The 27,428-nt window shown below is 38.7% G+C and overlaps 2 protein-coding genes across 3 annotated transcripts; both read right to left on the bottom strand.

Annotated features, from left to right (window-relative positions):
- Window positions 1-33: 33 nt before the first annotated feature.
- C4H11orf42 (chromosome 4 C11orf42 homolog) lies at window positions 34-4,280 on the bottom strand. 2 transcript variants are annotated; one of them, XM_040284862.2, is made up of 3 exons: window positions 4,209-4,280; window positions 649-1,447; window positions 34-278 (listed from the first exon to the last, which is right to left on the bottom strand). In XM_040284862.2, exons 1-3 carry the CDS (start codon window positions 4,278-4,280, stop codon window positions 91-93), a joined length of 1,059 nt encoding a protein of 352 aa, XP_040140796.2. In that variant the 3' UTR covers window positions 34-90. The 2 variants fall into 2 exon arrangements, with proteins under 2 accessions (XP_040140796.2, XP_077902699.1); XM_078046573.1 differs by having other exon boundaries at window positions 117-374; window positions 644-1,447.
- A 4,724-nt stretch (window positions 4,281-9,004) lies between these two features.
- Or52w1 (olfactory receptor family 52 subfamily W member 1) lies at window positions 9,005-10,122 on the bottom strand. Its single transcript, XM_005341090.4, has one exon. The coding sequence runs from the start codon at window positions 10,009-10,011 to the stop codon at window positions 9,049-9,051; it is 963 nt and encodes a 320-aa protein (XP_005341147.3). The 5' UTR covers window positions 10,012-10,122; the 3' UTR covers window positions 9,005-9,048.
- Window positions 10,123-27,428: the final 17,306 nt, after the last annotated feature.

Here is a 27,428-nt window from a genome sequence, read left to right on the forward strand (position 1 = left end):
GTGATCAGGGGTATTTTTCTCCGGTGATGACATCGATGCCAGGGTTTCAAGGTATCTCTTATGCCCTTAGCTGGTGAGAGGACTCGAAGCCTAGGGAAAAAGTGGGAAAACTCTGTTCTTTGGACCCCGGAATGAAGAAGCAGCATAAGTCCAGGTTCTGGGGAGCAGCAGCTGATGTTTATTGGGAACCAGTATCCCTATGCCAGATCTTGGGGGCCTTGCCCCCTGCATCTCTCGCCTCAGCTTCAGTCGTCGCTGTCGAACTCCGAGGACAGACCCTGCAGCAGGGGCAGGGACATGGAGTGCCGATCGGGATCCCCGGGGCCCCCACCCTGGGCTCCTGGTGGGGGGCTGCGGGGGCTGAAGAGCCAGTTCTCTGCCAGGGTTGGGGATAGTAACAGCTTGACTCATGCCCTGGTCTTTTTGCCTCCCTAGTCCCACCCTCTGGTCCCCCGTGCTATCACCACCCCCTCATCAGGGCCATGTTTCCATCTTACCCACCCCTCGTTCCTTCACTCCATTCCCCGCACCAGGGACCTGTGCATAGTCTTGGGTTACCCACATATTCCTGGGCTATACTCCTCAGGTCCCATCCTTCTCCCATCTTGTCCCTCCCACCCATTTCATCTTCACTTCCTTTAGCAATACCTGACAGCATCTGGGGCCCTCTCCGGAAGGGGTTTCGGCCCTTGTAGGAGAATCTGGTGGGTCTGCCCTCTGGCCCTTCCTGGGGTGGAGGTGTAGCTGGGGCTGGGACAGGTGGGGGCACATCAGCAGCTTCTAGGGGATCAGCAGGTGCTGATGTGGGGGCCAGAGTTGGCATGAGACTGAGGTTGGGTCTGACCCAGTTGGCCCCATGGGGCAGTGGGTCTTTGATTAGAGGCTTCTGTGGTCCCAGTACACCCTTGGGCTGCAATGAAAACTTGAGGCAGGAGAAGGCAACAGGCAATGACCGCTGTAACCGGAGCAGCTGGGGTTCACGGGCTGTAGGTAACAGCCCTAGCTGCAGCCAGGAGCAGGAGAAGACCTGGTAGATGACATAGATGCTGTGGGTGCTTCGGAGCCAGGGAAGCGTCTGCTGTAGGCTCACCTGTCCTGGTGGCACCAACAGGAAGGCAACCTTCTTACGCAGGCCACCCATATGTAGGCGGATTCGGCAGGGCTGCCCATCCAACAGTCGCATCTCTTCATAGGCTATCTCTGCTCGTCCATTTGGTGAGTATTCCCGAGTGCAGTGGGAAAAGACACCCTCAGACCCTGCCTGTTCTAGGAGGTTTGGTAGTGGTCCCACTGGCTTTAGTGCCCTCCGGCCCTGCCGACCTGGCAAAGCCAGGCGGGAGTGGGCTGAACGGGACTGTTTCACTAGCACACCCAGTAGGTCATAGCAGGCTGCATCCGACAGGAAAGGTACTGCCACTACATTGGACCCAAAGCGCTCCTCGATGACCTGTAGGTGGCCAGTTTATAAGTGAGTTACTGAGTTAGGGTCAGGAGTTAACTGATAGCCTACTCCAGATTGACCTTCCCACTGTTTCCTGTTCAGTTACATCTTTACATGCCCAGACTTATACCTACTGCGTATCCACCAGTTCTTTCCTGCAGCATGTCTACTATGTGTTAGGTACTAGGATACAGGTAAGAGTGAGATACTGTTCTTGTCCAGTATAGCTCAGTCTAATGAAAGAGACAAGTGTAAGTAGTCAGCTAAGTGAAGTAGTAACAAGATATGAAGAAGAGAAGAAATGACCTAACAACCTTTGTCTTTGCTAGAAAGAGGATCAAAGAAGGTTTCTAGGTGATAATACTTGAATTTTGAAAGAATTAACCAGATAGGAAAATAGTTATTCCAGTAAGAAGGGATAGCCAATGAGAAAAACTCTGAACTAAACCATGAGGGACATGTTTAGGAACACATAATTTCATGATACTTACATGTAAAGTATGAGGAGGGATGGGCACACAGAAACTAGATTATGAAAGGCCTTGTGTGCATGCATTTCATAAGTGATTGGAATTTTATACTGAGGGTAATGGGGAGCCACTTGAAGGACTCTGGGTAAGAGGGATAGGGCCAGATAGGTGTTTTAGAAAGCTGATTGTTATAAGAAGGCATAAAATAAGAGATGTCATATAAGAGTATTGAAATACTCTAGGCAAAACATGATGAATCCCTGAACTAAATAATGTGGAGAAAATATTACTATATTTAGGTCATAGGACTAGTAGAATTTGGTCTCAAGTGGTGTGGGAAAAGAAATTTCAAGGATCATTCCTAGGTGATTGGTTACATTAGCCAAGAATGCATGTGCAGAAATAGATTCATAATGTCCATTTTCTGTCTATAAAGTATGTCAAGTACCTCTTAGTAATATACTTTTCATCCTAGTTGTAGAGGATAGTTGTTTTAGGAAGTTTAATCCTCATCTTTATAATTTTAGTTCCAGCATGCACTTAAATTTTCTGTTTATTTCCTTTTTGTCTGGGTTTTCTTTTGGGCTTGGTAACCCAGCTATTAGAAAGTATGGCATACTTCATGACCTATAGGATCCTCTTTAGTAATTGTACTTAGTTGTTATCTTAATCCATTCCAAGTTTTCACTGGCTAAGACTTCTGGTTCTCTATTCAGCTAGAGAGCAAGGGTAGATAAAAGTTCCTCTTTTGAGTCTCCTTCATATTTGAGCCCAATGCTTAAAGTGCTATACTTTATTCCCTATTCCCAGCCCCCAAATCTATCATATCTGTAGAGTCACCATTTGAGACTTTTTTTCTGCCATTACTGAACTAAGGTAAAGTACAGACCTTAAAGGGTATAAATTTAGGTTTCCTAGGGCCATCCCAGGAAAGTGATGGTAGAAAATTATCTTTTTAGATATATTTTGTTTGGAATGCTGAATGGGGAGGAGTTCTTGAGGCACATTCTGTTTAGCCACATATTTTATAAGGTACCCAGTAAATTGTCATCATTTCTGCAGACAAGAAACAAGGTCACTCAAAGGTATCCTACCCTGTTCCTTAAATTTGCCATGTATCTCTGGTGACTTAACCTGCACATCTCTACTCTGATCTTCCATTTAGATAGTATAGTGAGGTTTTATTTTATTTTTTTCTTTTCCTACTCAGAGATGGTATAGCATTCTAATACTGGAATTACCCCCTTTTACTCTAATTCTGATTAGACTAGTCCAGATTCAGCCTTCTGCCTTGCTGAAATCAGTTACTTTCAAAACTTGGGAAGACCTTGGCACTTTCATTTCCACTTCCCTGATCTTTGTGGTGAGCAGCTTCCCAGGAAATGGTAGCTACCTGCCGTAAAGGCTGTTTTGAGTCTGGTAGACATTGCTTTAAGATGGTTTAAGCTTTGCAGACTAGCTTCTATTGAATGCTTTAAATACATTTCCCATCAAATCACATAGCCATAACCTGATTCTCCAAGCTGAGAAAACTGCATCTATCTATCCTTTAGCTGACAAGTAATCTGGTGGGACTTATTGGAAACCTGCATCCCAGACGCAGTTATGATCTCTTTTGCTCCTTAAAATTTACACATTTGGCTCAAACCTAAATTTTTCACTTTATTGGAATTAAGGTGGAGAGAATATTTGTTATGGGGTTTAAGATAAAGTTCTAGATTACATAGGAAATTTAAAGGACTTTTCATGATCAGCCCCTATACCTCTTTGCCTTCCTTTTCATGACTACTACTTTGCTGTAGAAGACTGCAGATTGCAAATGAGCATTTGACTTCTTTGTGAGGTTGAATAGGGATCCATATACTTTGCCTTTAATTAGTATACTATTCACTCCCCATTCACCTGCACATTAATCACTCATAATATGTACCTTTTATGTGCCAGCTATTTCTCTTCCTTTTTGTGTAAATAATTCTTTCTTCTCTAGCCAGAATGTTACTCTCTAGGACACCTTCCTGACCTTCCAAGTCCTATCTTTGACTTCCTGCTTCTCTTCTCTGCTCTCATAGCTCTCTATACATTGCTTTTTGAGGAACTTTTCTTAATAATTTTGCAGTTAGGATTATATGAAATGATTTGTGCAAAGCACTTTACCCCAGAGCCTGACACATAAGCAAGCACTGAGAAAATGTTATTTTACTGTTGTCTTAGACTTATTACCCTTTCTTACTTACAAGCTGCTCAGACCCATTTGGGTCATACTTTGATTTCCTCTTTAGCCTCCTTACTTTACCCACCTTATCCTTGATGAGGGTCCAGGTAGCGTCAGCTTCATCCAGTGTTAGCAGGTGGGGGTTACTAACCAACATGGTGGGGTGTGGGAAGGATTGGGTAGGGCAGTGGCTGCTGCGGAAACCCCAAGCTGCCCCGCAAGGTGAGGACCCAGGCCTTGGGCTCTGACCTATTATTCGTGAGGTCATAGAGGTCCTGCTAGGTGATGGAGTCTTGGATAGGAGAGGACAGTAACTCTCTTAGCTTCACTACAGCCTGTGGTTCATATTCCTGAGTGACCTATTCATCCTCCTGCTTTAAGGGAGGAAAATGTAGGTATCTTTTAGGATATGTTTATGTGTGTAGTTCTTGGTCTTTTAAGGAGACATGATCAGGGCTTTCTTCCTTTTAGTAGTCTTCCTGAAGCAATTTACTGTCTATTTAGCTGCATAAGACTTCTTTGTGAGGTTGAATAGGGATCCTGAAGGACATGAAAATATAGCTTCGACTTAGATCCAAGCAATGGTTCTCAACTTTGGTTACACATTGGAATTATCTAGGAATGTTAAAAATTATTGATGTTTGTCTATCTCCTAATTCCAGAGATTCTGATTTAATTGATCTGGGTGTGCCTGGGCACGGTTTCTAAAAGCTTCTTTAACCATTTTAGTATGCAGCCTAGATTGAAACCCATTATTAATGGATGAGTTATAAGTACAGTGAAAAGCAGACGTGTGTAGGTGGGTGGCATGCTGAGCATTGACAATGTGGAGGATAAGACTCTAATTGGGATAATGTTGCCTTAGTAACTGGAGAGAATTTTCAGGAAATCAGAAATGCCCAAGTAAATTTGAGGGAAATTCTTTGTTCTTCACTTTGTCTTAGGCTGATTTGTGTCTAGTTGCTTCTCTCCCACTCCAACTCTTACCTGTTATCTTTCCTTATGTCTTTCTCCAGAGGTCTCAATCTAGTATCTTACTGGAGTAGATAGAGCCTGGTAACTATTCTCCACTCCATCCATACCTTATCTGTCCAAAGAGTTCTCTCAGTCTCTCTGGCAAGTGTCCCTTGTGCACATGAAGACCTCTTGCGTATAGGGAGTGTCCTTCCCTAACTTGACCCAGAGTATAGAGCTATCCCATAAAGTTAGCTGTCTAATGAGCTGGTGGAGGTGATATGAAGGTAGGGCCCAGAGAAGGGTTCTACTATGGTAGGAAAGAGTGTTGTCAAGAAAAGTTTTCCAAAAAAGATGTAACTGGCCTCAGAGGAAAGTATTGCTAAATATGTGGGTATTAGATCTTTGAGCAAATATTTAACAGTGGGCTTAGTCCTATTTTTCAGGAGAGGAGTTAATATAAAATATATCAAATATTTGTTGAGCTGTTTTACGCTAGAGTCTATGCCAGATACCGTTGATCCTTTGAAGAAAGACGTCAGAAAAGTTGAGTAATTAGCTCAGGGCATACAGTGAGTTAGTGGAATATCTAGGATTCAAATCTAAGTCATCTGGATTCTAACTTAAGCCATTAAACAATAATTCCTTTGGTGAAGGGAGAAACCAACATGTTCTTCTATTCATTTTGTGTGGTGGGAGAGATGTATGCTAGATGGAAAGTACATGGTGGCTTAGTTAACAGGAAATGGGCAGGATGGGAGAAAAGCCACAACAGAACAAATCAGAAACCTCAAATTTCTTGTTAAGACAAGTGAAACCAAGTCACTTCCTTTTAGAACATTTTTTATTTTCATAAGGAGAGATTATTTAGTGTAGTATAATTGGTACCTCTCTTTTCTTCAGAAAAGAATTCTCAATGAGTAAGACAAAGGTAGAGGGAAAGAGGCATTCACAATGAAAGTAAACATAAAGGTGATAAAACTGACAATGCAAGAAGGCAGAGTTGCAGAAGTACAGAGACATCGAGAGTGACTGATAAACAGAGATGGAGAATGGAGTACTTGTAGATGCTGAGGGGAGTCCACAATGAAGTGGGTTGTTGAGGTAGAGAAGAGAATAGTGGGTTGTTGGTGAAATAGGATGAGGAAGATTTATCTAGGATTTTTGTTCATAGAGATGGGCTCAGGAAGATTTGGGTCCTGAAGAATTGGGTCCTCCTCAGAAGCTTATACCTTCTGTCTTCTTTATCTTGCTTTCTTATCACTGTGAGTCTATAGGCTTCCCTAAATTTCATACTGCTGTACACTGACATTAAGTAAGTTTCTTTCCTTTTGGCTCATAGAGTCTGAGACTAAAAGTTATTGAAGGTAAACAAATGACAACTGAGTCCTGAATGGAGCTGGTAAGCCCAAGAACTGAGTTGTTTGGGCCATATCATGCTGCCAGGGTTTCTGGGGTCCCCTTGGAAAAGAGGCACAGATTGTCTGCAGAATATTGGAGGGTTATCCGAATGGAGAACATGAGGGGAATAAATGGGAATGTTTATCCAGAGAACATGAGGTTCTTTGCAGGTACCTCTTGGGAACTACAGAATAGTATTGACAGCAAAGACTGTAGAGGAATAAAGAGCCCTAATAAGTCTGTTCACTTCTCTCTCAGGCTATAAGGATGATCAGATGAGTCCCTAATTTCTTATTTGAAACTTCTTGAGACAGTATGTTTTGGAGTTGGAAATTTGTTGATAAAAAGGAAATACAGCATATATATCATATATTAAGTAATACCCCAGCAGGATTTAGGGCAGTACCCTATAATCAACCTCATAAACATTTCTTCAGTTAAATGTATGAATATTTATACTAAATGAGATAAAGACTATGAATAGGGTCATAATGGTTGAGGTCAAGTTTTGGACCAAAGTTATAAAAAAACTTCTCAGGTTATTAAGAGGCATCAGAGAGTGCTAGTAAAGCTTTATAAATATATTACAAGAATGGTATGAATGCAGTCTTAATGCAGAGCAAAATACAAATGTCCAAGGTTATTGATTTTTGGCTTGAAGAAAGAAATTCCTTACTTTGGACAACATACAGCTTTGGAACGAGCTACTTTGGAGAATTGTACACAACCAGGGATTGAAGGTGCCTTAGAAGAGTCTTCCTGTGGTGGGAGGGTGACAGAATTCAATGCTTATGAATACTGGCTGCATATGATTTCCCTTTTCATGTATCAGAGGGGAATGGTAAGAAATGGTGTGTGTGTATGTATGTGTGACATGAGATAACACACAGGAACTTCTTTATATTTCTTTATAATGTTGTAATAAACATCTTGCTGCATATATGTTTGTTCATATCTCAATTATTTTCTCAGATTTATTAAAGATAAATCTCTTTTAAAAAGAGAAGGACATGGACATCTTAAAGAATTGTAACTCATCAGTATTTTGTCACAGTTATCCACGAAATTATGGCTTAGAGGACATTTAAACTCAGAACTTCATGAAAAAAAATTAGTCTTGAGAATGTCTGAACTGGCAGTTGGGGAGATTGTAGATATGCTCCTCATCCACTTGGGTTCAGTGTGAACATCTGAAAATCATGCAAATCTGAGCTATTTCTTTGGATCTTTTTAAAGGACTTGATGAGATCCCATGTGGCCGTAGAGATGGCATCATTTGCTTTTTCAGTTCTGCAGCTGCCTTGTCTCTGTTGTGTCCCATCATGCTTGGTCCAGCTGTTGGAGCTGTGTGGGTTGGGTTTTTCCAGGCTCCAGGTCTTCATGGCTATTTCTGGTACCTGTGGTTAGATAGTTTTCTTGGAGAGCTTGAGTTTGCTTGTTGCCTGTGCAGCCTGCAGCTTTCTCTGACCCACACCAGTGACTCCTGGCCTTCTATATAAGATTATCCTCATTTTGAAACCCATGCTGGTGTGTAAGACTTTTATATAATATTCCTTCCATTCTGCAGTTTTAGGTGAAAATGAATCTCCTGTTGGGTAACACTGTGAACCCTTCCTTTTTAGTACCTCTGTTCTGGCAGCTGCAGCAGTGTGAAAACTTCCTATTTCATCATATTGCACTGACATCAAGTGCTATTAGTGATGTTTACCAGGACAGATAGGGCTGCTGATGGTTTTATTTGGGGAGTATACATTCTTGACTGAAGGTACATAAAAGGGAAGATTGGCAAGATAAAAAAGTGGCTCAGTTTCGGGCAAGTAGATGATGTGGTTACAATGATTTTCTAGAACATCAAATTCTTTTTCAGTTGGATCCTTGGCCCAGGGAAAGAAGTTCTAGCTATTAATTCTTGGGAATTTGGTGGAAGTGAGGGAAGAGGAATGACAATTATACACGAGACCAAGAGGATCCTCTGATTTAGGAATGTCTTAAAAACCAGTTTTCTGGCCAAATTGGCATCACAGAGTACGTTATCTTTCCAGATTCTCAGAAGGTGGAGGATAAGCCTCTATAGCTCCATTCTTGAGGACAGGCTGAAAACAGAATCTGGCTTTATAAAAGAGAGGGCTGTGGCCCCAGACAAGTACCCAAGCATTTATCTTGAGAGGCAGTACCACCCTTTGTGGCAGTATCAAGCCCCCAAAGTTTGGGGTCTGTAGAAGAGCTTAGTTTTTCAACTTAGGTCAAAACAATGGGGGTAGGAGTAGGAAAAAAAAGATACATTTCAATTAGATATTGTTTATTATGATTCCTCATCTTATTTTCCTGGCAGGGTATTGTGTAGCTCCTGCCTCCTGCCCTCCTCCCTTAGGCAGGACACATGCGTAGGCCAAAGGGTACAGATACCAGTGGTGTATCTAATAGGAGTTTCACAGCAAATATTTCTTATTGCAGTCATATTGCAGACAATGGAACAGACAATATAACCCATACTCCCAGACTCCAGAATTTCCTCCAACTGTCCCCTGCCACCTCTATCCTAGTCTAGCCTTCATTGTCATCACTGTCCACTAAAACTGTCTTTTCTTGAATGCAAAAGTTTCAAGGAGTCGGTCCCTGATCTGTTTGGTGCGGGCTCCATAGATGAGGGGATTTAGGGCAGGTGGCAGCAGCAAGTAGATGTTGGAGAAAAGGATGTGCACAGGCTTTGGGACAGTGTGATGACCAAAGCGATGTGTGAGATAGGAAAAAAGACCAGGCACATAGAAGGCCAGAATGACACAGATGTGAGAACTACATGTACCAAAGGCCTTGGCACGGGCTTCCCGAGTAGGCAGCCGCAGCACCGTGTGGGCAATGAGCCCATAGGAACCAGAGATGCCTAGAATATCCACACCTGACACAGCCAGTGAAAGTGCCAGCCCATACAGGTTGTTGACTCGTGTGTTACCTACCACCAACTCTACTACTGCCATGTGTGCACAGTAGGCATGGTGTATGGTCTTGGCATGGAAGTGCTCAAATTGTGCCACCAGCAGAGGGAAAGGCACAACAATAGCTACAGCTTTCAGTACAAGTGCCAAGGCTGCATAACCCACACGGGCTTTGGTGACTAAGATAGAGTAGTGCAGTGGGCGCCCTACTGCCACAGCTCGATCACAGGCCATAGCCAAAAGTACACCAGATTCCACAGCAGTCAGTGCATGTACAAAGAACATCTGAACCAGGCAGGCAGTGTATGGCACAGGTTGGGGCCCAAACCACAGCACAGCCAGCAAACCGGGGGCTATGGATGTAGCTAAGCCCAGGTCTGTGGCTGCCAGTGTGGCCAGGAGTAAAAACATGGGCTGGTGCAGTGTGGAGTCTATCTGTATCACTGCCAGCAGTGCTCCATTACCCAGCAGGGCCAGCAGGTACATGGGCCCAAATACCATTGTCAGCCAGGTTTGGGCTCCCCCTAACCCTGGAATACCAGTCAGCAAGAAAAAGGTTGGATATAGGAAGGTGGAGTTGGAATGTGGAGTTTCTACCATCCTGTAGAGGGTGGAGCTCTGGGGATCACAGGGGCATGATTCTGGATAGGAGAAGGACAAGGAGATTTTGGAGTGTCACAGTGGCATAAACCCATCCATGGAGTATGTACAGGAGTAGTGAAAGGCCAGGAGATCACAAGGGTATAATCTTTGCTTAGGGGTTTTTGGATGGATAATTAAGGTCCCAGTCTTAGCTAGGTTGGGAGAATCCCTTGCTCCTAAAAACCCATAAGGGTAGCCAGAGAAGTAGGTGGGTGCAATGGTAGTGAGGAAGGGGAGTTACTACTATAGTGGCTGGTAGAGCCAGAACCCTCCAATTGGAGATCAGCTGAGAGTGCAACTGAGATGAATGCTCTTCTCTTTCAGGGTGCAAGTAGAGTCGGTCTCATTCTTTGTATATGGGGGAAAAGCCAGTGCTGGGTGGGGATTAGATTATTCAGTCCTCGATTTTGTATCCTTGGGAGGGACCTCTGGGCTTCAGCTTTCCTAACTCAATAATGGAGGTGGGCACACAAGTCTTTCCTAGCACTAACATTTTTGGCAGCAACCCTCCAAAAAGCAAGGAGAAAGAAAAGGAGAAACTGTAATAGGAACCCCTAATGATAGAAGAAAACTTGGTGGGTTTTGGGGGTGTGGGGTGCTCATATTATTCTTAAATTTGATGCAGATCTTGTAAACTTGAATACCAGGTAGAATTGAAGTTGGGGTTGGGGAGCAACAGAGAAAGAGAGAGAGACATCAAGAAAAGAAACTTCCCTGCTCCGTCTTCTTTGATTCTTCACGATCCAGAACGGGGTCCCACTAGAGTCTTATTTCTGGAGTGTCATAGAGGGGAGGTGACAAAGAGGGAGGACAATGGTGCTCAATCCAGAGTAGTACGATTTGAAGAAGAATCACCTTTGATGTTGGAAAAGGCAGGATGAATAGACAGACTCCTCTCAAAATCTAGCCTCCAGCAGAAGTTTAGCAAATGTTGAATGAGGAATAAGTCACCTGCAGAAGCTTGAGAAAGATACACAGCACTGTGTGATGGTCGCTGCTTTTCACCTTGACCAATGTCTGTGGGCTCCTTTATGTGGCTGTTTATCTTGTTTCCCTCAGGGCCTTTTCCCCTCCCACCTGTGCCATATTAACTCTTCCACGTTCTGCCTCTTTTCCCAGTGCTGATGGGCCCAGTAACTCCGAGTACAGTAACAAGGCAGAGAAAAAAACAAGCAAGGACAGAAATTATGGAGTGAAAAGATCTGGGAAAGAACATTTCCTATGGGAGGTCTTTGCTGACTCCCTGAAGTCTAGGAGAAAAAAACCTTTGTATTATTCTGTATTACACTGTTGTAATTAGTGTACTTTTCTTCCCCCTGCCCCAGACTGAAAGAGTTATAGCATTGCTTCTTATCAACCATGGTATCTTCATTGCTTATTACAGTGTCAGGCATGCAGATAGCTATGAATAGTTATTGCTTTTAATTGTAGGACAGAACTGCTAGCTCAAATAGCCTATGATAACTAATAGGGGCTCCTACAGTTTCAGGAGCCTCAGGTGTCCATGGAGAAGAGAAAGGGTTATTTACCATCAACCGCAAGATTACCAAGTACAGTTCTATTATAAGGAGACATATCCTTAAAATCACCATACTATGCAAAAATTACACAATAAAAACCATGGGGCTTATTGGAAAAATGGGATATGGACATAACATTTAAAAACTTCTCAATGACACATTAAAGATAAGAAACAAATAGTAGAACTGTTTTACATCTGGTATATGGTTAAATACTACAATAAATATAATACTTTCCCTTGAAAAAGACCAGGAGTTTCCCTTATGTGAGTGTTGGAAGCACCTTGTGAATTATTGTGAAGTGGTGAAGTGGGTTTATCTGGAATTGGGTAGAAAGTTTTAACACCAAGTATGAATGGATGTAGTTCATAACACAAATACTAAGTAGAGGGAACTGATAAAGGCTTGAGGTGTATGCATGCTACGCTCTTCTACTCAGCTCCAGTCCCTGGGCACAGTTTTGAATGTTCTCCTAGTTTCTTGAAAATGGAATCACATACAAATTTACCTATAGTAAAGCAGAACTGATTGAATATCTTGTTCCTGGACCTGTGCCATGTGGTGAAGATACAGCGATAAAAACAAGAAACTACTTCCTTCAAGGAGCTTATAATCTAGTGGATACAGTGATATAAGCAGTTGTTGAGAGCTATAAAGACCATTAACTCTGGTCAGTATCGGCTAGGTGGGTAGCACAAAGAAGCCTTTCACTCTTCCTGGAAAGTCAGTGGAAATCTCTGAATCAGTAATGGCTAAAAATCCTGTAGGGTTTCCTGTGTGCATGCACTGTTCTAAGCCCTAATCTCATTACAGTCATTTGAGGTGTGTACAATTCTTTTCCCCATCTTATAGACAAAGAATCTAAGGCACTGAATCATTAACTTGCCCAAGAACACACAGCTATTAAATAGCAGAGTTAGGATACTAAAACAGTATGGCTTTAACATACTTAGTCATTACTTCAAGCATTTCAGCTGAGATCTAGCACATGAATAGGAATTTTCTAGAATAGTTGAGAAAATATACCCTCTCCTGGGACAAGCAGTTTTCAAGTCTTTGGAATTGGCAGGTGGTCCCAGGATTGCTAAATGGTATAATGTAGAAAGGACTACAATTATTAGATAGTAGATGGTTTTCTCTCATCTATTGAGGGAGGGCAGGAAAAGGAAAACTCAGGAGATGGGTGTGGGTTGGGAATCATGAAGGAGAGATTGGAAAAATGCTTTTGACTTCAAGAGAGCACTAACGAGACTTTTGGCTATCTTAGGCACCTGTTTTTTGTGCATAGGTTATTTATAAGATTTAAGTCAGATATATTAAGTCCCAAATGTCCAAAATTTAAGTACTTAATTTCTTGGAAATATGTGCTGTTTTGCTCTCCAGTAATCCAAGATATACTGGGAGACTTTTCTCTAGAAAATTCCTTGATTGGTCCCTTAAGGCCTTCAGCCATACTTACAGATGCTCTCTGAGCACATGTTGGGTCACCAGGCTGGTCATTCCCTGTAATTATAGGAGGGGATTTAGTAACATACCTGTGACCTTGTGAGGCTATGTTCCAGAACCTGCTCCTCAGAGGAGGATGCCAGACCTCTGCAGGGAGTGAGGTATGAGGAGAAGAGAGGCCATTCACTGGAACTCAAAGTTATTTATTTTTTTGCTTCTAGGCTGATGTAAAAAATAGGATGTGTTTTCTATTTGGAGACTGAGGCTGATTTTTTTCAGTCCTTTGGTTAATTTAGTTACCACCACCTTCCATAGAATAGAGTTCTCAGATATTGGCACGTGCCTGTGTGGACTTATTCCGTGATTTTTTTTGTTTAAATTGTTCTATGAACAACAGCACATAAGAGCATATTGTCCATTTTCATAATAGATTATGGATCAGAAAATCTTGGGTCCTAGTTGAGTGCTTCTCAACACTGAATTCTATTTTGGAGATCTCCTAAGGCAAATTTACAATTGTGAAATTGAAAATCCCAGGTTAGTATGAGACTCTTTTGTGACTAGCGGCAGCATACTAGTTTGAGTCCTCACCTTTCCTCACTGTCAAGAGAGATGGAGGGACCCTGTAAACTCAGGTGGCACTATCCTATAGAGATATGGGAGGAGACATCAAACCACCACATCCATTCTGTCTTCCAGCATCACTTTCCTCCATTCATTTCAGGGTCCCTAGATCTTACATGAGAGGTTTACTCCATAAATCTCTGGGGCACTGAGAGTCCCCAGTCCTTAGGATAGTGGATGTGCTTGCACTGAGGCCTCAGATTTGAGAGGATGTGTTCTCCCCCTCCATTATAATAGGATCTAATAGAATTGAAGTTTTGGTAGGGATATGGAATAGATCGTATCTAATTTTTATAAACTCTTTTGTGATATTTTCTGCTGACCCTATCTACTTTTCCTTTATCCATAACGGCCATTTCTCCTGGTCACCAAATCTCTGAAACTAATGCTAACCTTGACCATATATAACCAGTGATTCCTTCTTGCTGAGGTCATAGTTGCTGTTCTTGTCTCCAAGGAAGTAGTACTGTACCTGTAAGATTAGGCTAGGACCCAGAACAATGCCCCCCACCACATATCCAATAATTCTTTTCCTTCAATGTGAGGCATGGAAGAGGTATTTTTTGACTAAGTCACTTGGATTAATTATGGCTGAGGAAATCAGTGCTTTGATGATTTATAAAAGGCTTTTCTTATTCAAGACAAGATGCTTCCTGTAAGGGTTCTCTAGCATTTGAAAGAGGGCTCTTGAAGTGACTCTTTTTGGATTGGGTTGAGGATGTATGTTATGGTTTGGAGCCCAAAGGCTCATGTATTTGAAATCTTGGTTCCCAATGGAGCAATGTTCAGAGGATGCCGTAGTCCTCTGAACATTGAAGATGCTGGGCTGCTTAAGTCCGGCTGGGCAAAATAACTGAGAGGTAACAAGCAACTTGAAGGTAATGGGCACCCAAGGTAGCAGGAGCCACTTCTCTGCCGGACTGCAGAGGTACATATACCTAACTAATTACATACAGCTTAACTTAATTGACATCATCTAGACATAGCAGTCAGTCATTAAGGAGTTCTCATCATCTTAATGACTCACTGGCGTTGGCTCAGAAACCACTCCTTCTAGCATACTGCCAGGCGCCATCTTAACTTGGTTGTGGCCCTCATCAAGAGGAGGCACTTTTGGGAAGTGATTGTATGAGGGCTCTGACCTCATCATTGGATTAAACCATGGGTAGCTCAATGAATCACTGCGAGGTGGTGAAAAACTGTAGGTGGTGGGCATGGTTATAGGAAGTTCATCACCGGGGGCATGCTTTGGAAGAGTACTCCTTGTCCATGCCCCCTTTTTCTTTTTCTCTTCTCTGTTTCTGTCTCTCTGTCTTCACTTTCTGGCTGCCATAAGCTGATAGGCTTCCTCTACCACATCCTTCTGCCACCATGTTCTGCCTTATCATAAGTCCAAAGCAATGGTATCAGGAGACCATTTAACTGAAACATCTGAAACTGTAAGCCAAAACAATCTTTCCTCCTCTAAATTCTGCCCCTTCCCCTCAGTTATTTTTCACACTAAGAGGCCATCCTTCAAGAAGTTAATTCTTTGAAGTTATTCTCTGAGATAATACTGCCTTTATTTTTTCCCTATCAATACTTCCTCCTTCTGAGTTCATACTATATGGGTAACTCTTACAACCAGGAAAATACCAATGTCACAGATTCAACAAACATTATTAAGACCTTATTGTATGTCATATAATACTATTGTATGAATAAAAATTCTCTCAGTATTAATTTGTTATGTGCTGCATATTTGTGCCCCCTGCCCCTCCCACTATATATGTTGCAGCTCTAACCCTCAATCTTTGGGAAGTCATTAAGTATTTATGTATGTATATATTTTTTTTAGTTTAAGTAGACACAATATTTTATTTTCATATGGTGCTGAGTATTGAACAAGGCCTCATGTGTGCCAGGCGAGTGCTCTACCACTGAGCCCCAGCCCCAGCCCTCATTAGATATTTATGAGGTCACAAGGCTGGGGTCCTCCTGAATAAATTAATGTCCTCATAACAAGGAGAAGAGAGAGATCTCTCTTTTCCCATGCCTTGTACAGACAGTAAGGGCAGAACTGAATACAAAGGAAGAGAGCCCTAGTCAAGAGCCCTATTAGCAATCACTTTGATTTTAGATTTCACTTCCAGGACTGTAAGAGAGAAATTTCTGTTATGTAAACCATGCAGTCTAGGGCATTTTGTTATGGAAGCCTGAATGGACTAAGATGACAATCTAATAGCCATTAAGTCTCATCTCATTAGCAGCTTGAAAATCTGACCCTTCTCTATCTATGTTGGAATGTGTCATATTTTATTCTTCACAATCTTATTCTGGAATATTGCAGCAGCCTCATAACTGATCCCCTTGTCTCCAACATGTTCTTTATATTTTATTTTTGCCATACTTTTATTTGAGAAGTAGCCGGTCAGTACAAATGTACAGAGCATCAGAACATGCACAAATATCAACACACCCAGAATTGTCAATTATTAATATTTCATCTCACTTGCCTTTAGTTCTTTTTTAAAAAAGACTTTAAAATTTCAGGTAAGGGGCTGGGGATGTAGCTCAAGCGGTAGCGAGCTTGCCTGGCATGCGTGCGGCCCAGGTTCGATCCTCAGCACCACATACAAACAAAGATGTTGTATCCGCCGAAAACTGAAAAATAAATATTAAAAAATTCTCTCTCTCTCTCCCTCTGTCTGTTAAAAAAAATGAAAAAAATAAAATTTCAGGTAAAATTAAAATTTCTTTTATCCCCTATAATGTCCCATTCTTTCACCTTAAAAACAATAATTATCATGACTTTAGAATGTACCCTCTAATTCAGTTTTTAATGTTTTTGTTATTTGGTGCTTTGAAATATTTATATAAATTATTGTATAGTAAACTATATTTTAGAGTTCTATTTATATAAATAAATACATCTTTCTTATTCCTTTAATTTGCTACACAGTTTTATAGCATATAATTTAGCCAAATATTTATTAATAGACTTAAAATTGCTATTGATATCTTAGGACATGTCTCCATGTATAAATGGAAAAATGTATAATAGTTTCAGAGGTATGAATTTCTCTAGAACGTACTATCTAGAAATAGAATTGCTGGATCATAAGGTATGCACATTTTCTTTAGCAAGTTATTGTCAAATGGCTCTTCAAAGTTTAAACTTCCAATTTAGTTTTCCCCTACTCATTCAGTACTCCATAATTCTTTGTCTAGTACCCTTTATGCTCTCCCTTCCCTTGTGTACTGACTGCAATGTCCTATACCCTATATAACTTGTTATACTTTAAGTGTTCATTGGCTGGGGCTGAAGATTCATTGCAAATATCAATTTTTTTCTCAGTTTCATATTACTCAAATACATCTCTTCTGGAACCTATCTCCATTTTTGCACTGGGTGATCACTTCCATGTGTGTGTTCCTAGCCTGTCCTCCATTTTTGGGTGGAAGGGACAATATCAGAGAGTTGTTTGGTGGTCTATAGAGCTTGCATATGGACTGTCTCTTGAGTTCATATTTCTGATGTTTGCTTCTTGCACTTAGTCTGTTGTCACTAAATCTCTGAGCTTCTTTTTCCCTTGGGTCCTTACCACAATTTCCTTGAAAATAAGTACTGCATTTGCTTCATTCCATAAATTTTATACAATTTGGCTATCACTATTCTATTCTATTCTACAGTAATATTCAAACCATTTTTAGTTTTTGCTTTTCATCTTTTTTATTCTTTACTTTTCATTTTATTAGGTGGTTTGGTTTTTCTCAAACCGCCTAACTATACTTTAAAAAATATCATTTATTAATTATCTCTTCCAAAAATACAAATTTCAAAGTGTTTATTGCAACACAAAGTAAAGAAGATGAAGGAAAAGCATGTTTCTCTCCTTCTAGCACCTCTTCCACTCCTAAGGTAATTTTTTGTTAACATTTTACATCCTTCGACACCTTTTCATATGCTTATATGTACTTACACTAACATAGATATTTAGTGTTTAGGTTTTCTTTATTTTTTTAAATTTTGAAATAATATATATTTTCTGCAATTTCCTTTTACTCATTGAGCAAATATTTAATGAGCAGCTACTTTATACTAGGTACTACACTTAGCTACCTAACAATAACATATTGCAGTCATATTTCAGGTCAATAGATAGAGCTTTAATGTATTCTTTTTAAACAGCTGTATACACACTTCTGATTATGAGAATTATATATTTACATGCAGTTGTAAGAAATAATATGGAGAACATTTATAACATTTATCTAGTTTCTCCCAGTAATACCACCTTGAAAAACTATTGCACAGTATAATAGGGTATTCATATTGACGGTCAAGATACATAAAAGTTTCATTACCACAGGAATCCTTCTTTCTGCCCTTTTATAGACGTAGCCACCTCCTTTCTTCCCTCTCATACTTCTGTTAAGAACTCCCAGAAACCACTAATCTCTATATAATTTTGTCCTCTCAAGAAGGTGAGTGGAATCATAGTAACATATAAGCTTTTAGGAATTGTTTTTTTTTGGACTCTTCATAATTCCTTTGAGATTTCTTGAAGTTGTTGTGTGTATGAATAGCTCATTCTTTTTCATTCATTCATTTTTTTTTTTTAAATCTACGTCACTCTACTACTTGGCTACATCTCAGCTGTTTTTTTTGAGACAGGATTTTGCTAAGTTGCCAGGGCAGTCTTAACTTGCAATCCTTCTACCTTAGCCTCCCAAGTAGCTGAGATTATAGGTATGTGCTATCAGTTTTGGCTAGTTCAGTAATTTTTAATTACTGAGTGGTATTATTTTATGGTATTATGTACTAGTTTAGCCATATACTTGTTGAAGGACATCTGAGGTGTTTCCAGTTTTTGGCTATTGCTAATAAAGCTATGAACAATCATATATAACATTTATGGGAACAAAAAGTTTTGATTTCTCTGAGATAAATATTTAAGAGTACAGTTGCTGGGTCATGTTTAGATGTTTAGTTTAATAAACTAACTATATACTATAACACTCCTGCCACAGGTTGAATATTTATGCCACTCCCCTCATCCCACACCTCATTTCATCATATGTTGAAAATTAATCCCCAATGTAATGATATTGGAGATGAGCGTTTGAGCAGTGATTAGGTCATGAAGGTAAAGCCCTCATAAACAGGGTTAGTGCCCTTAAAAAAGAGATCTTAAAGAGCTTTCTCATCCCTTCCACCATATGGTGAAACAGCAGGAAGACAGCTATGCATGAACCAGGAAGGAGACCCTTGCTAAATGCTGAATCTGTTGATGCCTTGGACTTGGACTTTCCATCCTTCAGAACTGTGAGAAGTAAATATTTTTTGTTAAAGTCACCCAGTCTATGTTAATTTTGTTGTAGAAGCAGAGGCTAGCTAAGACACTGCCAAACTCTTTTCTGAGTAGATATAATTTCTATCAACAATTTCTCATCTGAATGCCACTTATTTCCTTTTCTTATTTCAGTGGCTAGAACTCCCAATATGATGTTAAGATCAGCAAGAGTGGGCTGGGGATGTGGCTCAAGCGGTAGCGCGCTCACCTGGCATGCATGTGGCCCGGGTTCAATCCTCAGCACCACATACCAACAAAGATATTGTGTCCGCTGAAAATTAAAAAATAAATATTAAAAAATTCTCTCTCTCTCTCTCTCTTTAAAAAAAAAAAGATCAGCAAGAGTCAATATCTTTGCTATGTTCCTGACCTTGCCAAAAAAAAAAAAAAATCATTCTTTCACCATTAGTGTAATGTTAGCTGTAGGTTTTTTCGCATTACTAAATTGCGATCATTCCCTCTATTTCTAAGTTGATAAGTGTTTTAGACATGAAAAGATACTAAATTTTGGAAAAAATTTTCTTTTTGCTTTAATTAATGTGATCTTATTTTTTATCTTGTTGATATAGTGAATTACATTGATGAATGTTTTATATATTGTTGGATTTAATTTGCTAATGTTTATAATATAGAGTTCTTTTTTTGGTATGGTCACTCTTAAACTGGCCTCATATTGAGGTGGGAAGTGTCCTTTAGTCTATTGTTTTCTGGAAAAGATTGTGTTAAATTTGGCTAATCTTTTTTAAAGTAAGAAGGATTCTCCAGTGAAATAAAGCAGGCCTGGAGATTTCTTTTTCAGAAGTTTTTACGTTACATGTTTAATTTTTAATTTTTTATATATGACAGTGGAACACATTACAATTCATATTACACATATAGAATACAATTTTTCATATCACTACTTGTATACAAAGTATATTCATACCAGTTTGTGTCTTCATACATGTACTTTGGATAATGATATCCATCACATTCCACCATCATTTCTAACCTCCTGCTCCCTCCCTTCCCTACCCACCCCTCTGTCCTTTCTAGAGTTCCTCTATTCCCACCATGCTCCACCTTCCTATCCTGCTATGAATCAACCTCCTTTATATCAGAGAAAACATTCGGAATTTGTGTTTTTTTGGGATTGGCTGACTTCATTTAGCATTATCTTCTCTAACTTCAACCATTTACCTGCAAATGCCATGATTTTATTCTCTTATTGCTGAGTAATATTTCATTGTGTATATATGCCACATTTTTTTATCCATTCATCTATTTGAAGGGCATCTAGATTGGTCCCATAATTTAGCTATTGTGAATTGTGCTGCTATAAACATTGATGTGGGCTATATCCCTATAGTATGCTGTTTTTAAGTCCTTTGGGTATAGACTGAGGAGAGGGATAGCTGGGTCAAATGGTGGTTCCATTCCAAGTTTTCCAAGGAATCTCCATACTGCTTTACATATTGATTGCACCAATTTGCAGTCCTACCAGCAGTATATAAGTGTACCTTTCCCCCCACATCCTTGCCAACACTTATTGTTGTTTGTATTCATAATAGCTACCATTCTGACAGGAATGAGATGAAATCTTAGAGTAGTTTTGATTTGCATTTCTCTAATTGCTAGAAATGATGAACATTTTTCATGTATTTCTTGATTGGTTGTATATCCTCTTCTGAGAAGTGTCTGTTCAGGTCCTTGGCCCATTTATTGATTGGGTTATTTGGTTTTTTGGTGTTTATCTTTTTGAGTTCTTTATATACCCTAGAGATTAGGGTTCTATCTGATATGTGAGGGATAAAAATTAGCTCCCAGGATGTAGGCTCTCTATTCGTCTCACAGATTGTTTCTTTTGCTGAGAAGAAATTTGTTAGTTTGAATTCATCTCATTTATTGATTCTTGATTTTAATTAATGTTTAATTTTTAAAATAATTATGGAACTACTCAGTTAATTTTATGAATTTTTGTGTTTTTTTGGTAGTATATAGTTTCTGAGGAGTTGGTTCATTTTTTCTAAATAATCATATTTATGAATGTAAAGTTGTATTTCTTTATTAGCTATCATGGTAATAGAACCTACTCTGATAATCCCCCATCTTATTCCTGATATTATTTGTATCTTTTTTTTAATCTTTATTAGTCTTTCTAGAGTTTATTAGTTTTATTGCTGTTTTGAAGAGCAAACTTTTCATTTCACTAATTTCCTCCATATTACCCATTTTCGGTTTCATTAATTTCCAACCTTTATTATTTTCTTCCTTCTATTTGCTTTGGATTAATATTTTTCTTTTTTTTCCACTAGTTTATTGGGGTTGAATAGTAGATTGCTGATTTGAGGCCTTTCCTTTTTTTTCTGGTTTACGTTTGTGGTGCTATAAATGTCCTCTCAGAACTGCTTAAGCTACAACCCACAGATTTTTATAATTTTATTTCCATTCATCCAGTACAGTGTCTTTAAATAAACATTCTCTTATGATTTCCTTTTTGATCCATAGTTTATTGAAAAGTATGTTATTTAATTTCCAGATTTTTAGATATTCTCTTTGTTTCTCATTGTTATTGATTTACAATTTGATTTCATTATGGCCAGAGAATATAGGTCTGGGTGATTTCAGTTTTTTAAATTTGATGAGGCTTGTTTTATGACTCAGAATAGAATCAGTTTTTGTGAATGTCTATGCGTACTTGGAAAACAAAATTATATTATGCTTTTGGATGGAATGTTCTGTATACGTTGGTTGGATTCTGTTGTTTGATCATGTTGGTCAGTTCTTCTATGACCTTGTTGTTATTGTTTGTAGTAGTTTTATCAGTTACCAGAAGAAAATAACTCAAATACCTAGTTGAACTTTGTTTGTTTATTCTTTCATTTTTTGCTTCATTATTTTGGGGATCTGTGCTTTGGTGTGTGTGTATATGTCTTCTTGGTGAACTGATTATTGGGTCACTTTGTAGCTAGTAATTCCCTTTGCTGTGAAGTTCACTTTATCTGAAATTAATATAGTCACTCCTATTTTTTCTGGGTAAACATTTGCACGTTATATTTTTCTATCCTTTTATTTTCAACACACTTATGTCATTTAATTTTAAATTAATTTTTTATATGTTCTAATTAGTCATACATGACAGCCAAATGCATTTTGACACATTGTACACAAATGGAGCACAACATCTCATTCCTCTGGCTGTATACAATGCAGAGTCACACTGGTCATACAATTATACATGGGTATAGGGTAATAATATCCATCATATTCTACCATTCTCCCCACCCCCACCCTCCTCCCCTCCCCTCATTACCCTCTGCCCAATCCAAAGTTCTTCCATTCTTCTCTAGCATCACCCCCCATTATGGATTAGCATCCGAATATCAGAGAGAACATTCGGCCTTTGGTTTTTGGGGATTGGCTTACTTCACTTAGCATGATATTTTCTAACTCCATCCATTTACCTGCAAATGCCATGATTTTATTCTCTATTAATACTGAGTAATATTCCATTGTATATATATGCCACAGTGTCTTCATCCATTTATCCATCAAGGTTGTTGGTTCCGCAGTTTAGCTATTGTGAATTATGCTGCTTTAATCACTGATGTGACTGTGTCAATGCAATATGCTAATTTTAAGCTCTTTGTGACACTTTGAGTTCTTCTTTTCCTATGTGTATCCCTTTAATTCTTTCATCTAATTGCTCTGGCCAGTGTTTCAAAAACTATGTTGAATAAAAGTGGTGAAAGAGGGCATCCTGTCTTGTTCCAGTTTTCAGAGGGAATGCTTTCTCTTTTTCTCCATTTTAGAATAATATTGGCCTGGGGCTTAGCATAGATAGCCCTTATGATGTTGAGATATGTTTCTGTTATCCCTAGTTTTTCTAGTGTTTTGAACATGAAGGGGTGCTGTATTTTGTCAAATGCTTTTTCTGTATCTTTTGAGATAATCATATGATTCTTATCTTTAAGTCTATTGATGTGAATGACATTTATTAATTTCCATATGTGAACCAACCTTGCATCCCTGGGATGAATCCCACTTGATTGTGGTGCACGATCTTTTTGATATGTTTTTGTATTCGATTTGCCAGAATTTTATTGAGAATTTTTGCATTTATATTTATTAGAGATATTGGTCTGAAGTTTTTTTTTCCTTTGATGTGTCTTTGTCTAATTTTGGAATCAGGGTGATATTGGCTTCATACAATGAGTTTGGAAGTGGTGCTTCTTTTTCTATTTCATAAAATAAATTGGAGAGTATTGGTATTAGTTCTTTCTTAAAGTTCTTGTAGAACTCCGCTGGGTATCTATCTGGTCTTGGACTTTTCTTGGTTGGTAGACTTTTGATGGTGTCTTCTATTTTGTCGCTTGAAATTGATCAGTTTAAATTGTGTATATCATCCTTATTCAATTTGGGCAAATCATATGTATCTAGAAATTTGTCAATGCCTTCAATATTTTCTATTTTATTGGAGTACAAGTTTTCAAAATAATTTCTAATTATCTTCTGTATTTCTGTAGTGTCTGTCGTGATATTTCCTTTTTTATCATTTATGTTAGTAATCTGAGTTTTCTCTCTCTTTCTCTTCAGTAGCATAGGTAAGGGTCTGTCAATTTTGTTTATTTTTTCAAAGAACCAACTTTTGGTTCTGTCAATTTTTTGAATTTTTTTTTGTTTCAACTTCATTGATTTCAGCTCTGATTTTAATTAGTTCCTGTCTTTTACTGCTTTGGTGTTGATTTGTTATTTTTCTAGGGCTTTGAGATGTAATGTTAAGTAAATAATTTATTTGTTGACTTTTTCTTCTTTTAAGAAATGAACTCCATGCAATGAACTTTCCTCTTAGAACTGCTTTCCTAATGTCCTAGAGATTATATGTTGTATCTGTGTTCTCATTCACCTCTAAAATTTTTTAGACTCCTCCTTGATGTCTTCTGCAACCCATTGTCATTCAGTAGCATATTATTTAGTCTCCAAGTATTGGGATAGCTTTTATTTCTTATTTTATCATTGATTTCTAATTTCATTTCATTATGATCTGATAGAATGTAGGGTAGTATCTCTACCTTTTTATATTTGCTAAGAGTTGCTTTGTGGCATAATATATGGTCTGTTTTAAAGAAGGATCTATGTGCTGCTGAGAAGAAAGTATATTCTCTTTTTGAAGTATGAAATATTCTATATATTTCAGTTAAGTCTAAGTTATTAATTGTATTATTGAGTTCTATAGTTTCCTTGTTCAGCTTTTGTTTGGAATATCTATCTTGTGATGGAAGAGGTGTGTTAAAGTCACCCAACATTATTGTGTTGTGATCTATTTGACTCTTTAACTTGAGAAGACTTTGTTTGATGAATGTAAATGCTCCATTGTTTGGGGCAAATATATTTATAATTCTTAAGTTTTGTTGGCATATGGTTCCCCTGAGAAGTATGTAGTATTCTTCTTCACCATTTTTGATTGATTTTTAGCTTGAAGTCTACTTTATTTGATATGAGGATGGAAACCCCTGCTTGCTTCTGCAGTCCATGTGAGTGGCATGATTTTTCCCAACCCTTCACCTTTAGTCTGTGGATGTCTTTTCCTATGAGGTGAGTCTCTTAGAGATAGCATATTGTTGGGTCTTTTTTTTTAAAATTCAATCTGCTAGTCTATGTCTTTTGAATGGTGAGTTTAGGCAATTAAAATTCAGAGTTATTATTGAGACATTATTTGTATTCCCAGCCATTTTTGTTTATTTTTGGTTTTTAATGTGACTTGGTTTCTCCTTTGAATAGATTTTTCTTTAGTGTTATACCTCTCTCTGCTGATTTTCATTATTGTTTTTCATCTCCTATTCATGGAATATTTTGCTGAGGATGTTCTGTAGTGCAGGCTGTCTAGTTGTAAATTCTTTTAACTTTTGTTTATCATGGAGGATTTTTATTTCATCATTAAATCTAAAGCTTAATTTTGCTGCATATAAGATTCTTGGTTGGTATCCATTTTCTTTCAGAGCTTGGTATATGTTGTTCCATGATCTCCTGACTTTGAGGGTAAGGGTTGAAAAATCTGCTGAGTTACAAATTAGTCTCCCCCATATATGATCTGATTCCTATCTCTTGTAGCTTTTAAGATTCTATCCTTATTCTATATGATAGGCATTTTCATTATAATGTGCCTTGGTGTAGATCTGTTGTAATTTTGTAAATTTGGTGTCCTGTAGGCCTCTTGTATTTGATTTTCCAATTCTTCATGCTTGGGAAAATTTGTGTGTGTGTGTGGGGGGGGGAATTTTTTGATATTCTCTCTTGAAGAGATGGTGCATTCTTTGGTTTGAAACTCTGTGCCTTCCTCTATCCCAATAACTCTTAGATTTGGTTTTTGATGCTGTCCCATAATTCTTGGATGTTCTGTTTATGGTTTCTTACTGTCTTCACTGTGTGATCAACTTTATTTTCCAGATTGTATACTTTGTCTTCATTATCTGACATTCTTTCTTCCAAGTGTTATAGTCTGTTGGTTATGCTTTCTATTGAGTTTTTTTTATTTTTAGATTTTTTGTATCCTTCATTTCAAGGATTTCTGACTTTTTTTTTCAGTCTCTCTCTCTCTTGAAGTAATCTTTTGCTTCATGTATTTGATCGCTTATCTCTTTGTTGGAGTGATCAATGTTTGCTTGTATTTGCTCATTTAGGTCCTTCTTTAATTCATAGAACATTTTAATTATGAACCTTCTATGACATTTCATCAACTTTGCTGGCCGGGGGTTCTGTTATTATAGTATCTTGGTTTGTTTGGGGCACTTTCCTTTCTTGTTTTTTTCATGTTGTCTATGTGTCTTTCTTTCTTGCAGCATGAATCTGAGATATTAGTTTCTTCTCTGTATTCTTGTAGTACATGTGCAGATTGTCTATGCCCCACCTTAAAGTTGGGCTTCCAGACCCTGCTGGTGTCCCTCAATGTATGCTACTGCATCTAAAGGTGGTGGAGGCAATAGCCAAGGTAACTCGAGATAATAAGATAATAGTTAAGCTGCTCCAACACGGGAGCAATGTCTTAAAGAGATGGGGCTGAAAGGGTGGGCCTCACACTCTTTTTGGGATGCCTGCTTTCAGAAGTAGCTACTTCTAGGCCCTGTCTACTGTCAAAAAGTTAGGGTCTACTGTGTGTGGAAGGCTATGGCGATGACTGCAGTGTCCCAAGATGGAAGTGGATTAGGCATAGTGGGGTGGGGGGCACAATCTTGGACTTACCCTGGACCCTGGGTCCTACACAAGTCACTGTGGGTGGATCTGGGCTGGGCCTGGGCTCCTGCGGTAGTTTGATGGTTGGAAAAGGCAGTTCTTTGTCGGAGTCACCATTCTCCTTTTTCATTCTTCCCCTTCCTCCTCCCCAATCCCCTTTTCTACTCCACTGATCTCCCTTTCTGTTTTCTGAATTTCCCCCCTCTCCTTCCTACCCTGCTATTTTGGTCTAGCTTCTGTATTTGAGAGAAAATATTTGGCCATTTACCTTTTGAGTTTTGCTTATTTCACTTAGCATAATGTTCTCTATTTCTATTTGTTCACCAGAAAATGCCATAATTTCTTCTTTCTTCATGGATAAGTAAATTCCATTGTGTATATATACCACATTTAAAAAAATCCATTCATCTATTTATGAGCAATTAGGTTGGTTTTATAACTTGGCTATTGTGTATTGCACTGCTATGAACATTGACAGGGCTGTATCCCTACAGTATGCTGACTTTAGATCTTTTACATTTAGACTAAGAAATAGGATAGCTAGGTCATATGGTGGTTCTATTTCTACTTTTTTGAAAGAATCTCCATGCAGCTTTCTAGAGTGGTTGTACTAATTTGCAGTCCTACCGACAATGTACTTTTTTCTCCACATCATCACCAACATTTATCATTTTTTGTTTTCTTGATGATTACCATTTTGAGTGGAAGGAGAAGAAATCTCAATTTAGTTTTGATTTGCATTTCTCTGATTATTAGAGATGTTGAGCATTTTTCCATTTTTGTTTTTGGCTATTTGTATTTATTCTTTTGAGAAGTGTCTCTCTAGTTCTTTTGCCCCATATATCAACTGGGTTATTTTTTTTGGTATTATTTTGTATTCTAGATATTAATACCCTATCTGAGGAGGAGGTGGCAAAGATCTCACTTTCTGTAGGCTTATGCTATTAATTGTTTCCTTTACTGTGCAGAATTTTTTTAAATATGATGCTGTCCCACTTACTGATTCTTGGTTTTATTTCTTATACTTTAGGAGTCTTGCTACGTGCCTAGTTCCTGTGCCAACATGTTGGAATGGTAGGAGTATATTTTCTTCCAGCAGTTTCAGAATTTCTGGTCTAATTCCTAAGTCTTTGATCCATTTGAGTTGACTTTTGTACAGGATAAGAGATAGTGGGATTAAGTTTTGTTCTTCTACCTATGGATATCTAGGTTTTTCCAGCATCACTTGTTAAAGTGACTA

Source organism: Ictidomys tridecemlineatus, chromosome 4 (assembly GCF_052094955.1).
Source record: "Ictidomys tridecemlineatus isolate mIctTri1 chromosome 4, mIctTri1.hap1, whole genome shotgun sequence".
In the NCBI taxonomy this organism is placed as follows: Eukaryota; Metazoa; Chordata; class Mammalia; order Rodentia; family Sciuridae; genus Ictidomys; species Ictidomys tridecemlineatus.

Coding starts and splice junctions, on each gene's coding strand:
- C4H11orf42 (XM_040284862.2), bottom strand. CDS start 4,280: ATGTTGGTTAGTAACCCCCACCTGCTAACACTGGATGAAGCTGACGCT. Junction 1,448..4,208: donor GGACCCTCATCAAGGATAAG/GTGGGTAAAGTA, acceptor GGCCACCTACAG/GTCATCGAGGAGCGCTTTGG. Junction 279..648: donor AGGGCCCCAGATGCTGTCAG/GTATTGCTAAAG, acceptor CCCCTGCTGCAG/GGTCTGTCCTCGGAGTTCGA.
- Or52w1 (XM_005341090.4), bottom strand. CDS start 10,011: ATGGTAGAAACTCCACATTCCAACTCCACCTTCCTATATCCAACCTTT.